At 36.0% G+C, this 16,712-nt stretch overlaps 1 protein-coding gene across 1 annotated transcript in view; it reads left to right on the top strand.

Moving 5' to 3' along the window:
• Positions 1-2,372: 2,372 nt before the first annotated feature.
• Positions 2,373-16,712, top strand: part of LOC140237145 (nuclear anchorage protein 1-like) — a 16,389-nt gene continuing 2,049 nt past the window's right edge. Inside the window, exons 1-7 of the mRNA XM_072317086.1 lie at positions 2,373-2,776; positions 3,554-3,671; positions 4,274-4,399; positions 5,195-5,260; positions 5,988-6,345; positions 8,006-8,072; positions 8,711-8,884. Coding sequence (XP_072173187.1) covers positions 2,675-2,776; positions 3,554-3,671; positions 4,274-4,399; positions 5,195-5,260; positions 5,988-6,345; positions 8,006-8,072; positions 8,711-8,884 — 1,011 coding nt within the window. The 5' untranslated portion in view covers positions 2,373-2,674. The remainder of the gene's footprint in view (positions 2,777-3,553; positions 3,672-4,273; positions 4,400-5,194; positions 5,261-5,987; positions 6,346-8,005; positions 8,073-8,710; positions 8,885-16,712) is intronic.

Raw genomic sequence — 16,712 nt, 5'->3', positions numbered from 1 at the left:
TGTTTTTTTTTTTTTTTGTAATTCACATTTTGTTTAATACCATAACATTTGTTTTCATAATGACATGAATAACAGTGATTTCGTGTAGATCCATACAAATAAACCAAAGACTATATAATACTCATCTACAAAATACTAACATTACATTTTTCTATATTTTACACCTTAACTACGCATTCAGCTTCAATGTACAAACGCAGCAATATTCTATCAACAATGATCAAACAAATAAACAAAAAATCAATCATTACATAACCCAAGCGTCGTGACATACATCTTGAATTTATAATGATTATACAAACTTACTCGTACACGCACACAAAAGAAAATGAAAAAGTAAAAAAAAAACAAAAACAAAAACAAAAAACGCTCCTGACTTATCTACTCTTCCCCCTTGTAATTCTATACGGGTTATACCCGCTCACATCCCAACCAATTCATACACTTAAAATCATAAAATTCCATCATCGCAAACAAACAAACACACACACACACACACACACACACACACACACACACACACACACACACACACACACACACACACACACACACACACACACACACACACACACACACACACACACACACTTACTTTTGGTTCTCATAGAATTAAAAAGGCGGGAGTTTGGGGTATCGGAAAAAAAAAACATTATAATGTAACACACACACATAAAAAAAAAAAATCGGTAACTTTGAGAGGTGCAAATGGTGGCATCTTGCTTACTCAAAGCTGAGCACTTCCCTTGACCCCACCTCCCCCCATACCTATTAATCCGCTGAGACCGACTGATTTTGATATAACACGCATTTCCCATAATAGACACCTGTCAGATTATTCTCGGAACTCGTCTTCAGCGGGTTAAAAACGTTCCGTGGCTGACCCCCTGAAAATGGGGGGGGGGGGGGGGGGGGACAAATGCAAATCAATTAAACTGCACCACCACCACAACAACAACAACACAAAACGATGTTGAAAAACAAAAACAATGTATATCAATTCCATTTTTACTATTTCTCACTGGTGTCTGTGTGATTATAAACCCAGGTAAAGGACTACGTCTTGAAGTAGAATGGACAATTCTGGCAATATGAAATTAGACAACGAGCTCAAGACCTTTATACATCGAAAATATTCCTTTAAATACCCATGCATTCTGCATGCATGCATGAATTTATTATTTTTTTTTAAGTGCTTTAGTCACAAATCCTGATGACAAAAGAACCAATAATCCATCTGGATTACCATCAACAGAAAGGGGATCAAATTATTTTGTAATTTGGGTCTTTTGTGGAGATCACAATTTATGTCAGAACTTGTTTACTTTGTTCATTCTTCATAGTGTGCTGTCTTTTACCATCATGCTGCACTCACTTAGCAAATACTGCTATGATCATTAGGGTACTTGATATTCAGAGTTCATGTATAGTTATAGCTCCTGAATTCATTTAGTCTGCTTCATTTAGTGATAGGCCTACAGTCAAACAAACGAAAGTTGTACCCCTAGACATGTTATATAAGCATAATATTATGCTCTCAATATTTTTGTCTTGACCAATACAGCACCAGTTATTACGCAACTATACATTATATCCCCGCAGCGATATTGTAACACCGCTTTGGTTTTATGACTGAAACAAAACAATCTTGAGGTTTGGCTACATTGTTGTACTTTCTTTTAATGACCATTAAAATGATTTGAAATAGATCAAAGTCCATACATGTGCATTCGTCTGTTGTTTAATCTAACGATAATCCAGATGATGTGTATTCTGCACTTTTTACAACACCCCCCCCCCCCCAAAAAAAAAAAAAAAAAAAAGTGGCATGGAAAGTATAGCATGGAGCGTTTCGAAGACACTGCAATACTGTATTTTAGATAAAATATGTAATTTAAATAAATACAGTATAAATACATGTAAACGGTATTTCAAATGAATATTTCTGTGCCAAAAATGAACAAACGAACATTTTACTGTAAGTAGTAGGACCCTATACTATACAGAGTTACACTCTGTATAGTCCCTGCTCTATGCAATAACTATGCACAAGAATGAGGAGTGGAGTTGAGAGTGCCTTGATTCAAGACTATGTGAAAAACTTCGGGGGCCCGTTGACAACAACAACGCATCAGCGTTCAGCATTTTATATCGAATCATGCTCGTCCTGATTACTAAATTACGTTGTGCCTGCCCTAAGTAGCTTGCAGTTATACTTGCAGTAAGTTAAAAGTACATTTTCAAATGTGAATAATTACAGCAGAAGTCGGACACAGAAGCGACTTTTATCAGAAAGCAGTTCACCGTACTCAGCCAGCTGCAGTCTGTCCCTTGGCGATGCTTACCCGTTCCGCTCCCGAACGTTCCCGTTGCCTGCCCGTACCGCAACTCCACTGTCACTGAGAGTGCTTTGTGCGTGTGCCTGCATTGGAAGCGATGTGACATGGCCACGGAAGGGCAGTCAGTCTCCAGGCAGTAGACCTAGTTTGATTGATTTATTCTCCATGTGCTGTTTTTCTGAATTGATATTCTCTGATATTATGTAGCTGGCAATCATTTATAATGACGGACATGAGTATTATCGACTTGTAAAATGCGCATCATCACCAGTATGTGATTGTGAGAATTAATAAGAATGCAGCATCTACAACTAGTTGAGTGAAGAACTGAAGAAATGGATGTTCAGGAAGCACTGGCTGCAAATCATCTCTATGCTTCACTCTGGACTGTCAAGAATCCATCATGTCATGGTCCGGAGGCAAAGAGAGAGCGACAGGTACTAAAAACTGCTTTCTTTTCTGTCATTAGTCCATGATTGAATCAACCAAATCTGCAGTTCATTGTCGTTGGAAGTACTCCTGCTTCTCTAAATATACATCTATGAAAGCACAATTATGAATTCTCTGCACAAGGTCCAGGATGTGATCCAATCCAGTCATATTGAAGGGGAGACAAAATTTGGAACTGAACACACAAGCTAATTCCTGCACACAGGTTCTACCACAACACCACCACCATCAATGAACACATAGTGGCCATGCATGTATAGAAAGCTCTTAAAAATTATTGGTCATAAATGCCCTTTATGTATTTTTATGTTATTATTTTTTCCATGTAGTGTATGAAATTATTGGAATGCTTGTACAGTATAAACACTAACAGACCATTTTAAAGATAAAGTCGCAGATCACAAGCCATACACATGAAAGTTACTTTCTGAAATTCAAAATTATTCCAAAACTGTGTAGATGGTAGCATGTTAATCTTAACGAGAAATGCTAGTAATGTGAATTTACCTTGGAGTGCCACCCCTCCATCTTCACGTAGATAGAATGCAAGTGTGGCAGGGTTTAGGGAGCTTAATCGTACCCTATTAATAACCCAATTTGGACGATTTCTTTTTGAATGTGAGGAGTGTCTGTGATTGGATGACATCTTCTGGGAGTTTGTTCTAACTGCCTACCACTCTCTGGCTGAAGAAGTGTTTTCTTATAGTATGTCCAGTCTAGACCATTGAATCACTGCACTGTTATGTTCTGCTCTTTTGTTACAGACTTACACTGACTGGATGAACAAACAGCTAATTTCTGCTGTGGAACAGCCACTGATTTACAACCTTGAAATGTCTCTTGCAGATGGTACAACATTGTGCAAGATCACTGATATTCTTGGTGAGTGTCATGCTTGGACAGAATGCAGGCAGATTTTGTCAAATCACGCATCAGCATTGACCAACTTCTTGATACTAGCAGCAAAATGCTCAGATATGGAAACAAGAACAAAAAATGAAAGAGGTCGATTGAACTGCCAAGGTCTCATTTATGTAAAACATAACTTTTGTTGGCCCAATGACCTCATGTTAAATGGGCTTTGTTCATAATACATTATTATAAATGTAGTACATATAATCAAATTTTTGAAGACCCTATACTGTAACTTTCCTGGAAGTTTTAAGATGTATACACATTCAGTTAATTTAGTGTGTTCAAATGATATCTCATCAGAAGAAATCATAATTTCATTACAAATATTATGCACAACAATTGAACAAATTTTTGATGCATCAACATCATATGATGCAATCTATGAAGATTTTATTTTAACTGTTTTATCATGCTTAAAATTACATTCAAATAGCCTTCCCTTTGTTCCTCATGTTGAATATTGTTCTTACTGTCAAACCTCCAGCCAATATGCTGCTTTCTTGAAGTACTTGCTTGTAAAAAGACTCTGTTGTTTTTGCTTTTCTCTAATGATCCCTCGTTACATGCAGCATGCCAGAAACTGGTCTGGCCACACCCCAGACCAGCTCTCCTCCCTCATCGCCTTGACAACGTGAGGGCGTGTCTTGTGCACTTGTTGAGATTTGGCGTAGATTTGACAGGTGTACTAGCAGAAGGTTAGTCACAGCCTGTAGAAGAAGATAGGAAATGCATACAGGTTCCATTGTAATGCTTGTAATTAAAATATGGCCTTACATCTTGAGGCCCCTGAATAGTGGAAGTCATTTTATGTGTCAGGCCATAATTGTTTGATGTTGTCAAAGAATACGTGAATAACCATCCAAAGTTGAATGATTTGATTTGTGGGTCATGAGATTGAAGGTCAAAGGACATGGTTTAGGGTCAAACAGCATAATTTAAGCAGTGGTCTATGAGATCTGCTGTGATCCGCATATTCAAGTTTGAGTAGCATGGTAAGCTGTAATGATACAAAGTATTGAAATAGCTGTTGTGAAAGTTGCAGATCGATTTGAATGAATGGAGCTTTACCTTGAATAGAGAAAGTTTTGCTGAAATTCAATTAATATGTATGATATTCAACAATCCCTAGAAATCTTTTGAAAAAGTAAGGATGTTCCCTTCAAAGTGTTCTTAAACTTAAATTCTGATAATAAGAGCACCAGTACAGCTTTTGGGTAGTAATTCCAAAGGAGATGTTTAAAAAGTCCTTTCATCAGTTCAGTGCTTTTCCATCCTTTAAATGATTATCAATTCCAAATCTATCTGGAGGGAAACAGCTAATGATGTTCATATGTGACATCATTCTGAACTTTGTAATCATGAAACGATTGCTGTAGAAGTTGTCGCTCATGTTCATATCTCAAATAACTGTAGAGAAGCTTTGTGTACATAATTATACACACACTTGTCCTTCTAATGTTATGTATCATCTTAATTTCCTGACCTTTCAGACATTGTGCATGGAGACCCAAAGACTGCCTTAGCCCTGAGTCGTGCCATTTACACAAGATTTCAAAGTAAGAGACGTGCACTCCTTTCAGAAAATGTATCTTTCATGATCATTATAATCATTGTAATGAATAGCGATAGTAAACCTGTTTTAACCCGTTGAGGATGAGTCCCGAGTATACTCGGGCAAGTGTCGGTGGGAAATGCATGCTGTAGCAAAATCAGCCCGTCCTCGTCAACTGGTTAAGTATGGACTTTTCAGATGCTCAAATGTAAGAAAATGGTTTGGTTTATTTCAGGATGACCATGTTTGTGTTTTTTTTTTATATTGTGTGTGTTTGTGTTTGTGTTTGGGTCTGTGTTTGTGTAGTCTGTAAAGGATGATTTTTGTGTGTTTATTATTTGAATAGTGTGACACTTAAATTTAAGTTGGATGTACATGTATAGCATGAAGGTACTAAACTGGCATACTATAGACATTAGAATGATGGATTGTAAGTATATTTGTGTGTGTGTGTGTGTGTGTGTGTGTGTGTGTGTGTGGATCAATAAGCAAATAGATCAGTACATTGATTGTGACATTATATGGCAAGTTGTTAGCAAGTGTTCTGCAGCAAAGACTTTCAGTGTGTTTCCATTCTTTTTTTTAGTGATTGCTTGTCAATGATATACAAATGGACTTGGCTACAATTGCTCTGTAAAATACTCACACAAAATAGTTGCCAATGTTTCGTATCAATGACTTGTAGTATGTTTTGCTCAAACAGTCTTGTTTGGTCTCTTAATTTTCACCAGGACATCCACATATGACATCTCCCAGGGTGCATCACAGCTCTTCTCCAGTGCAACCACAGAGTGTTTCCAACTCACCGAGGCTTGGGGATTCCCAATACCTCTCATCAAGTCTTGATTCATCCTCCTCATTCTGGGCCAATCCCTCGCCTGTTTCCATGGCAACGGCAGACAGAGCGCACGCGTCGCAGCTCTCTTCAAACCCCATCAGGCCGGGGGATCCACATTACTTCTCCCCCAGTGTGAACTCTTTAGCCTCTTGGGCGACTGCATCAACTGTTCCCGTGGCAACCAAAGATGACATGGCTTTGTTTGGATGGGTTGAAAGACTTCTAAGAGTTCCTGTGACTAGATATGAACAGTAAGATGGCAAGAATGATAATAATGCGGTACATTTCTTCTGTGTACACAGACTCCTGTTTGCTTGTCTTACCCAGAACAATTAAGAGCTACAAGCAAAACAGTTTATTGAAATGTATACATTATTACAAAAATAAAGACTGTACAATAGAGATAGAGGATGCTCTGGAGAGACATCTTAGAGATGATGTAAATGTCATGCTTAAAGGGGATGGCTAGTGACTGATCAGTGGGAATCAGTGGGAATGCTGGGGGATGATTGTTCCAATCCTTGTGGGATTCATTTAAGAGTACATTATATATCTATTGTTGTGTGAAAATTATTTGCTTCAGAATGGTCTCATATTCAAGTAATGTGCAGTTTAATGTTTCCAGGTTAGCATGCTTGTACAGTGACGGGGCGATCGTTAACATTGAACTACACATTACCTGAATATGAGACCATTCTGAAGCAAATAATTTTCACACAACAATAGATATATAATGTACTCTTAAATGAATCCCACAAGGATTGGAACAATCATCCCCCAGCATTCCCACTGATTCCCACTGATCAGTAACTAGCCATCCCCTTTAATTTGTCATTTAGTTGTTGCCTGAGTACATCAAGAGTAGTTTAAAAATGAAGTGTGGAAGTGCCCATGGAGATCAAACTATGACACATGAAATCAAACTTCTGGTTATAGAGAGGAAAGTGAAATTTTATGATGAAGATAGCATTGATGATAACTTACATAATGTGACCAAATTTTTGAGATTTTGATCTTTTTGATTTTGTCAATCATCTAGGCACTGAATGATCTTAAAAAGAGGAAATAAACATTTGTTTATGACCATTTGTTGTCTCCTGAGAGTCATGAAGGAATTAGGAATGTGTTTGTTTTGACACATGCTAAGTAGATAAAGATGAGACAACATATGTCGTGTACAAAATTATATTTCTTGGATCATTATGCTCAGTAAACATAGTATATGAGCTTCTGAAAACCTGCAAATTGTTGATAATTTTGACGAAGCTTTGATTGTTTACTTCAGAAAATTGCAATATTCATATGTTGCTTTAAAGGGCCCCTGAAATCCAAATGCATGTTGATTTGTGTTGATTTATGATACCCTCAACATCACTTTTTGTGGTGAAACGAATATCTAGAAACATTCCATATATTTTTAACAATTTTTTCTTCTATTTTTCTTCAGATTACTTGGGAACACCCACAAAAAATCCATCTGAACCAATATTCCTCAGATGACCTCATCTGTCAATCATTGCTAAAGTACTGAAATGTTTAACAAAAGACATTGGAATGCACCTTCCCCTCCACTCAGCATAACTTGCATGTTCCCTCGCCATGTCTTTTAGTAGCCACATTAATATCACAGAAACATGCAAGTTATGCTGAGTCGAGGGGAAGGTGTATTCCAATGTCTTTTGTTATATATATCAGTACTTAAGCAATGATTGACAGATGAGGTCATCTGAGGAATATTGGTTCAGATGGATTTTTTGTGGGCATTCCCAAGTCATCTGAAGAAAAATAGAAGAAAAAATTGTTAAATATATGAAATATGGAAAGTTATGTTGAGGGTGTCTTAAATCAACACAAATCAACGTGCATTAATGGATTTCAGGGACCCTTATTTTGTTTTGTTTTGTGTTCCAGATTCCAGGATGGCATTATGTTATGTTCTCTTGTAAATCAACTCTGTCCAAGGAGCTTCACCCAACAGGTAGGCCATCTTCGTATAACAACACTACATTTAAAGGATATTCACTTAAAAACGACATTCCATTTGAAAAATCGTATGTGCATTACATGATCATTTGTGCTATCAGTGTCACTGATTTTGAGTAAAAATGGAAGCTATGAAGAACATTACTAATGAAAATGATCGATAAATGCTTTCAGAAAAGAGGAATCTCTGTGGGGGAAAGTGTTTTACCATTCTCAATGTTTCTATCCAGAGTAGTGTTAGAAAAAAAATATGGTTCTGTGAGCAACTTGTTAGAATGGTACATTTGTTGTGAGGCCAGTGGATGCATGTTTTTTTTGTGTGTGTTTGTTTGTTTGTTTGGTTTTTTTTTTGTTAAATGGACAGGACAAAAGTTTGTGCTATGTCATACTGTCTTGGGAGGAAAAGATGTATGATACAGTGTATTTCTCATATGAAATTTTTGTGACATAAATGCACTTGGTATTTACATTTTGATATGATTTTGAGACATCTTCACCACAACTTGTGAATGAATGGTGTACAGAAAGTATCAAATCATATGTCTCAATCAATTCTTATGTATACATGTACATACATGTATACACATATTTACAAATGTATTTCCTTACAAAATGTATGGCATCCCTCAACAGCAAGTGTTGTCCAGTAGTCCCTCCCAGAGAATGGGCATTGCCGTTGCCATAGCAAGCAGGTATCTCGGAGCACCGAGCAATGTCGACATCATGCTGATGACATCATCGCTTGGTTATATGGAGGTCAAGAGATACTTGACCGGGCTGAGACTGGCGCATGAACAATCATTTGTGGTGAGAGAAATACATCCCCCCCCCCCCCCCCTTCACATCACCCTAATTTTTATGACTTGGGAATGATAACTATATATGTATTATGTTTTGAAATCATTAGCCCCTAATGTGCCCAACCTCCTCCCTCAATCTACCTTGTCAATCTTTCTGTCCAAATTTTGGATGAATTATTTCTTTGTCCTCTGTACCAGAACTGTGACAAGTTTTTAGTTTTCTGAAATGTAGTACGCATACTGCAAGTTAATTGTTTGGTAGAAGTCACAGACGGTTCACATCAAGATAATGTTCTTTCGAAACTTTGCAAGATTTTAACACCCTCTGAGAATGAAACAATGCTTTTGAACGTGTAATAATAGTAGCCTTTTTCTCCCTTGACTGTCTATTCCCTTCACCAGAGCCAACTTCATCATCAGTTTAGATGCAGCAGGAATGACCCAGCAACAGAAGGAACCAAGCATGACAAGAGCAGTGCAGGGCCCTCTGCTAGATAGCACTGACATAAAGATCACCCCATATATGGCCATAATTTTGATGATTATTAGTAATGCATGCGTGTTAATGTGTTTGTTTGTGTGTGTGTGATTGTGTGTTTGTATGCCTTTACAAGCAAGGACAGCACTCAACAAGAAATTGTTGAGGACAATAGCCGTATTTAGTAGTTACACAATCTGTGAGCATCGTGCAACAGCAGGTTAGGATGCCAGGATATGAATATGTCCATGTGCCTTTGCAATATAGTGAGCAGCTGGCTTGGAGTGTTTCGCCATCAAGTCCAAAAATCAAACATTTTAGTGGTTTGGTGCTGAATCTTCAAGTATAATTTTACATTATTCATTGCTGTTATGTGATTGTCATAAAGTAATATGAAATCATCTCATTTAGTTAATCTATACTTTGGACATAATATTGTATATTTCAGTTGCTGTATAGGCCTAATTAAATTGTCTAAATAGGTAAATGTATAAATGATCCTTAAATTGGCAACACATTTCAAAGATGGCAGTCAATGTTTCTGAAAAATTAAAATTGGCAAATTGTTGTGTTTTTTTCTGATTTTTGTGCCAGTTAAATTAATTTGATAAGCTTCATTTCATCTCAAACATCAGATGCACACTAATATTCAAACTACCCATTTCACAAGGAAAAATGACAGTTTCTGTTTGACACCAATCTAAGTATTGGTGCAGTGCAGACTTGGTAATCCTGTATTGTTTCATGCTTTTCATGTTTATAACTGGTTTTACCAAAGATATTTCAACAAGTATCAAGACCAATTTTTATAGTTGGGTGCATCTGATCAAAAGCTGTGTAGACAATTATGAAGTATTTGAGTCGTGTTATCTTTTTTCTTTTCTTTTTTCAGAGACTGATATACAAAGGAAATGTACTTCTATGTTTGTGTATACAGTTTGTATGACATCAGAGTCACTATACAAATGTGATGCTGTTTACTATGAATGTCTTTTTACGGCTTGTAGCCTCTGTGGGTCTCTAATAATTACTAATATACTGCCTTTGATGATACTTGTAGTCTATATGAAAAGATGCATCTTTTTCATTCATTATTGAACAAAACTTAACCAAAGACTTATATCTGTCACAATTAGATCTACATATTTGATAAGATGATGATATAAATATCAGTTTGTATAGTTGGGTGCTTTAAAAAATACATATGAAGAAAGGTATGTTCTAATTCAGATTTGTTATTTTGCTCTTGAAGTGTTAATGTATCACCTCATGATTTTCCATTGTTTTTTGTTCTTACACAAAACTGCAACAATTTTCTTGGATAAATAATTAGCAACCACATCTTCCTCTGTGATGTATCTCAACTCTTTTATTACAAATATACATTGAATTATGAAACAATTTGATTATAAAAGCAATTTTGGTGATATTTTTGTGGAAGTCAGCAAGAGACATGATTTTATGACGTTATCAACTCATAATTATGTTGTTTGTTTTTTTTTAAATGTGATTTTCACCCATTTATTTGTGAAGGTAGATATGTGAAACTATACAGTATGTCCCCCAAAAATTACAATCGGATTTTCGCATCGATAACACCCGCAATATTATTAAGCTGTCTAAGTGCTACTTCAGGGTCTTAAAATATAATATCTCAGCTCTATTTTGCAGAAAACCCTATTCAATTTGGTTTAGTGGTCACAGAGAAATGTGGATTGTTGTAAAACATGTCATGAGTCTGATTCTTCCAAGTTTAGCACTTGGATGCTCTTGAAACTGCATGCATATTAATGTGTAAACACAATAGACAGAACCTGGAGTGAAGAGATTCCTGACATGCTCTACAAAATTCCTCATTTCCCTTTAACCACTGAAGCAAACTGAATGGGGTTTTCTGTAAGATATGGGCAATGAGTTTTAGTTTCATACCCTGAAATTGTATTTGAACTGATTCACTACAGTTTGAAAGTTATCGTTGTGGAGGGTACCATTTTTTTTTTCCGGGGGGGGGGGGGGGGGGGGGGGGGGAGCATATGCTATTATGAGGTGAATTTTTTATGTTGTAGTTGTTTTATTTGTATGTTAAAAACTCCCAGTTAACTATTTGATTTTAGTCTGTAAAGAGTCCATTTGATGAATAGTTTCACCTCTCTTTTTTCAAGCATTTTCTTATGATTTTTTTTTCTTATAAAGTGAGTGACAGTACAGGTTTGAATGCAGCAATGAGGACCAGAAAAAAGTATTACTGCAATTCTGTGTTTCCATAGTTTGGGCTATCATAGAGTTCACAGCAAATAGAATATGAAGAAAAAAAGAAAACAGCAACACCCCACCAAGGGTCTACATGGTTACTCACCCACGTAGGATGCATTCATGACCGTCTTGTTTCCTCCAGAGAAAACATCAAGGATGTGTTGATAGATAATGGAAGAGAAGCATCTCAGCCTTGCACCAGCCACTGGTGACTGTCACGTCAAAACTGTTCTGGATTCAATTTTTCTCTTGACCAGTGGTAGAATCTGTGCCTCAAAATCAAAAGCCTTATATCATTTTAATAGTGAGCAACCTTGAGCATCACATATATTGTATGTAGGTGCATCGACTACTGGCCTTGTATCTGGCACATGTAGTGTTGTTGTACGCAGTAGCTGATATATAGCCACATATGCACCACATGTTAAACTACAAGAGAGTTGACCTACTTTGATAATACGCACAACAAGTTGATTTGCATGCATGAATAATAATAATAATAATAATAATAATAATAATAATAATAATAATAATAATAATGATAATGATGATAATGATGATAATGATGATAATGATGATAATGATGATAATGATAATGATAATAATAATAATGATAATGATAATAGTAATGATAATAAAAATTATAACAGAAATAATGAAATAATAATAATAATAATGATAATAGTAATGATAATAAAAATCATAATAAAAATAATGAAATAATGATAATGATAATAATGATGATAATAATAATAATAGTAACAATAATAATGATAATAATGATAATAATGATGATGATGATAAAAATAACAATAAATTCTTATATTGCGCATTTCAGACTTGAAAAGAATTTCAGTGCCCTTTACAAACAAATTATACCATAACACAAAATTCTTTGAAGTTTGGAGACCTGCTTGTCCGGAAGTGCAGTAATGAGGAGACTGTTGCAACAGTCCAAGATTGTCAAGACATTGTTGAAACAAAAACCGAAGTGCATGCCCAACAAGCTAACTTTTATATGCAGTGACCCAATTACATGTACCGGTACTTTAAGCTGATTTTTAATCAAGTCAGTGAAATTTAAATACAGTACATAGTACTTCACATTCATACACTGCAAGCAGAGCAGTCCTTCAACTTCAAACTGATAGAGCAAACGCACTAGTGCACAAATTAAATTGATGGACCTCAGCTTCTGCGTAGTGATGTCTACAAAATCACATCAAAACTTTCAGTTTCCACAGGAAGCTGGTCTCATGTTCATTCTCTCTTTGGGGAAAGCCACAGATATGTTACTACTAATGCTCCTTATATACATTTCCTATGAAGGATACTGTTGCACATTATGCAAAGTTTTGGTTTTGTTGCTTTAGTGCACACAAGGCTGTAATGTTGTAGAAGTATTTACGGAAATGACACAACCAGGATATTTACTTTGCACAGTTCTCTGAGAGAACTTGACATTCACTTTCTCTCTGATGACCTATTCTAACTGTAAAGGGATGGTACAGTATTGGTTGAGGTGAGGATTCAGCTTTTAACTTTTTTTCTTTTTTTTTGCAAGATACAGCCGTACTTAGAAAACAACTGTGAAATATGAAAGAGCATACAATTCTTAGAGGAATTCAAACTTTATTTGATGAAAATCGGTTTTGAAATGGCTGAGTTATTCAAAGGCAAAACAAAACAAAGCAATCCTGATAAAAGGTGGGTCCAACCTTTTATTAGGCTTGCTTTGTTTAGAATATATCAAATCAATATCCATCAAATGAACTTTGAATTCTTTTTAGAATCATATGCTCTTATATTTCATAACAGGTTTCTCATCATCTAAAAAAAAAGAAGAAATCATCATCAAAAAATGTTAGAAACCTGAAGACCCATTTCAACCGAAACTGTACCATCTCTCTAAATCTGAAATTTTGGTGGCCCGAATAAGAAATGTAGTGGTCTGATATAAAAGGAAACATAACAATCCATTTTGAATCTTTGTTACCCAATCGGGCCACCAAAAGGTAACCTTTTGTGAAGTTTGGTGATCAACATCATATTTAGTGGTCCAGGGCCACTGCTGATATATAGCTGTGTATTCTTATCCAGTGTTTTTTTTTTTTTTTTTTTTTTGGGGGGGGGGGAGAATTGATACATTGCAAAAACTTTGAAATTTTGAATGAAAAGTTGATTTGTTGAGATGAGACTTTGTTAAATAATTTTTCTTAAAACATCAGTCTGCTGTTCACAACAAAATCATGTTTCCAAATTATGTGTTTATGTGTTAAATTGAAAATAAACCAATCATATTCATAAACTCTTGTATAACATGCAATAGTTTTATTGCCTCTCAATAAAGTTCACATACTCAAAATTCTCCTGTACTAGAAAATATATATGTGAAAAAAAATATTGAAGTGTGAATTTTTGTTGATTTCAGGGAGTAAAATTCTTGGTGTATCGAGATAGATAGATAGATAGATAGATAGATAGATAGATAGATAGATAGATTAATAGATAGATAGATAGATAGATAGATAGATAGATAGATAGATAGATAGAGAAAGAGAGGAAGGGAGAGACTATCCTGTGTGGGATGCACAATGACCAGAATGAGATCATTATGAATTTTCTGCTACATCATGTCCCTTGTAACCAGTCAATTGGTGAGCAAGAAATTTGCCACAGAGAACAAGTATTTTTTTTTTGATGAATATGCCATGGCCAACAAACATTCAAATAACTATTCCCCCCCCCCCCCCCCATCCATAAGTTTTCATTACATTAGAAACAAAAATGCATTGATCGATGTGCATGTGGTAAATAAGCAACTAAATTTCTAAATTAGCCAGTTCGGCGTTTATAGCTCATGGGCACATGGGTACAAATGACCTTTCTTCATTCTGTGTTGATTAGGCACTCCACCAGTTTCAAGTGACAGAAGGCATACCTGGATAAGCTTGCCCAACGTAACAATTTATGGAATTCACCAGTCATGTTCAAACAAAGGATGAGGTGGCAAAACCTTTTTGGTGTCATTTTGTTTGTCGGGCATAGATGTGCTTATCAAGCTATGATAGCATTTCCAAATGAGTAGCTTAGTCATAGTAAATGAATTTTTAACCAATTTGGTCTCGTTGTTATATCCCTATACTTCTGAATCGAAACTAACCGCTATACAAAGAAGAGCACTGTCTTCTGTATGTTCCATAGAGCTGTAAAATGCAGCTTTATGGTATGTTCACAGGTGTTCTGTTGTAAACGCGGTGCGCTTAGTCTTTATTCAAGGCAGCGAAGGGAACATCCAAAGGTTATGATGTCCACAGCGCTTAGTCTTTATTCTAGACGGCGAAGGGAATATCCAAAGCGTATGATACAGTGTATATCCTTTTATCTAAAAACAACAACAACAACAAAGCAATTCCTCGTGAATTTTACCGTATCATTCAATTATTTATAATTTTCCGGCGAAAACGCTACGGTGAAAACGCTGATACCACACCAATGTCGCTTTATTTCCCTCCAACAATATAAGATAATGCAAAAAACAATGTACCGGTACACTACGATACATTATAATGAATGATATTGTAAATGAACAGAGTGATTTTTGTTTAAAACTGATGTATTTGTTGATAGGGTAGTATAAAAACAGTATAGATAATCCCTTTTATGAGGAACTTTAGATATGATAACGGTACATTGGTCTAGATAAAGACTAAGCGCACCGCGTGACAGCTGTGGACATCATAACCCTTTGGATATTCCCTTCGCTGCCTTGAATAAAGACTAAGGGCACCGCGTTTACAACAGAACACCTGTGGACATACAGAAGGCAGTGCTCTTCTTTGTATAGCGGTTTAGTTTCGATTCAGAAGTATAGGGATATAAAAACGAGACCAAATTGGTTAAAAATTCATTTGTTATGACTAAGCTACTCATTTGGAAATGCTATCATAGCTTGATAAGCATATCTATGCCCGACAAACAAACTGACACCAAAAAGGTTGTGCCACCTCAGATGGTACCAACAACCCATTTTTCGGGTCTTGGCCCATGGACTATTTTGCTGTCAAGTGGATGTGCTAGCAAGTACCACCTAATAAGGATCACTTGAATAATTATTACATCACAGATGCTTATCTCAGTAAATTTAAAAACCAACATGCTCTGCTGGTACAGATGACCTTTTTCTGCTCATGTTCAAAGTGGAACCCCGAACTGGCTTATTACAAGTGACACTGGATGAATGAGAAACAAATTGTGACAACTCGTGTATCTGAATCTGACATGATATATGTGCTTTTCTTTTGTGTGTGGAATATGTTTAAAATGCCACTTAAAATGTTCTTGTATTTATTCATTAATAGCATTACTGAGAAATCTTACTTATGAAAACTGTGATCAAATTGATTTCAGTGTTGACTCTGATTTGTGTTTCTATTATTTTTGAGGACTACTGTAAAAGTGGAAATTTTCGCGGTGGGGAAATTTTTTGCGCATTTCGCACAACCAGAAACTAGCATAAAAGTAATAGCATGCAAATATTTTTGCAAGCCATATGTTCCAGTAGTTGATGTCTTGATTTCGCAGAATAAAAAACACGCTAAACTCTTCTAACCCCGCCGAGTGCGAAAAATCAGTTGCGAGAAATTAATCCACTTTTAAAGTATGCAAATTTGTTACTTTACAGAACATTTCATGAAGCATGCTAGGCAATGACTTTACTGTCTTTTTATGAATAAAACATTATGTAGATGTCTACGAGATAATTAACATATTGGCTAATGTACTGACACTCGACAGATAAATGACTGCAATTCTCCATCTAATCTATCACATATATCCATTATATTGGTTTTGATTCTTTGTTTTAAAACCAGATCCCGATCAACTCTCAACATTGGCCTTATGTCCTTATTAGAATTTTCCTCGTTTCACCTCATTTCTAAAGCAAGTACTTGTAATTGTGTCCCCGCGTCGCGAGGACAGCTAAATGGAGAATGTCTGCTTTTGTGCAAGTAAAGTTTGCTGCGCTACGTGTACCACTGTGTAAGAGGCAATGACTGTTTTTCAAGGGCGTAACGACCTCAAACCATGGAGTTAGTAGCTC

This window comes from Diadema setosum, chromosome 13 (genome assembly GCF_964275005.1).
Source record: "Diadema setosum chromosome 13, eeDiaSeto1, whole genome shotgun sequence".
Lineage (NCBI taxonomy): Eukaryota > Metazoa > Echinodermata > Echinoidea > Diadematoida > Diadematidae > Diadema > Diadema setosum.
Note: the sequence above shows the minus strand (reverse complement) of the source record. Positions and strands in the feature narration are given on the sequence as shown.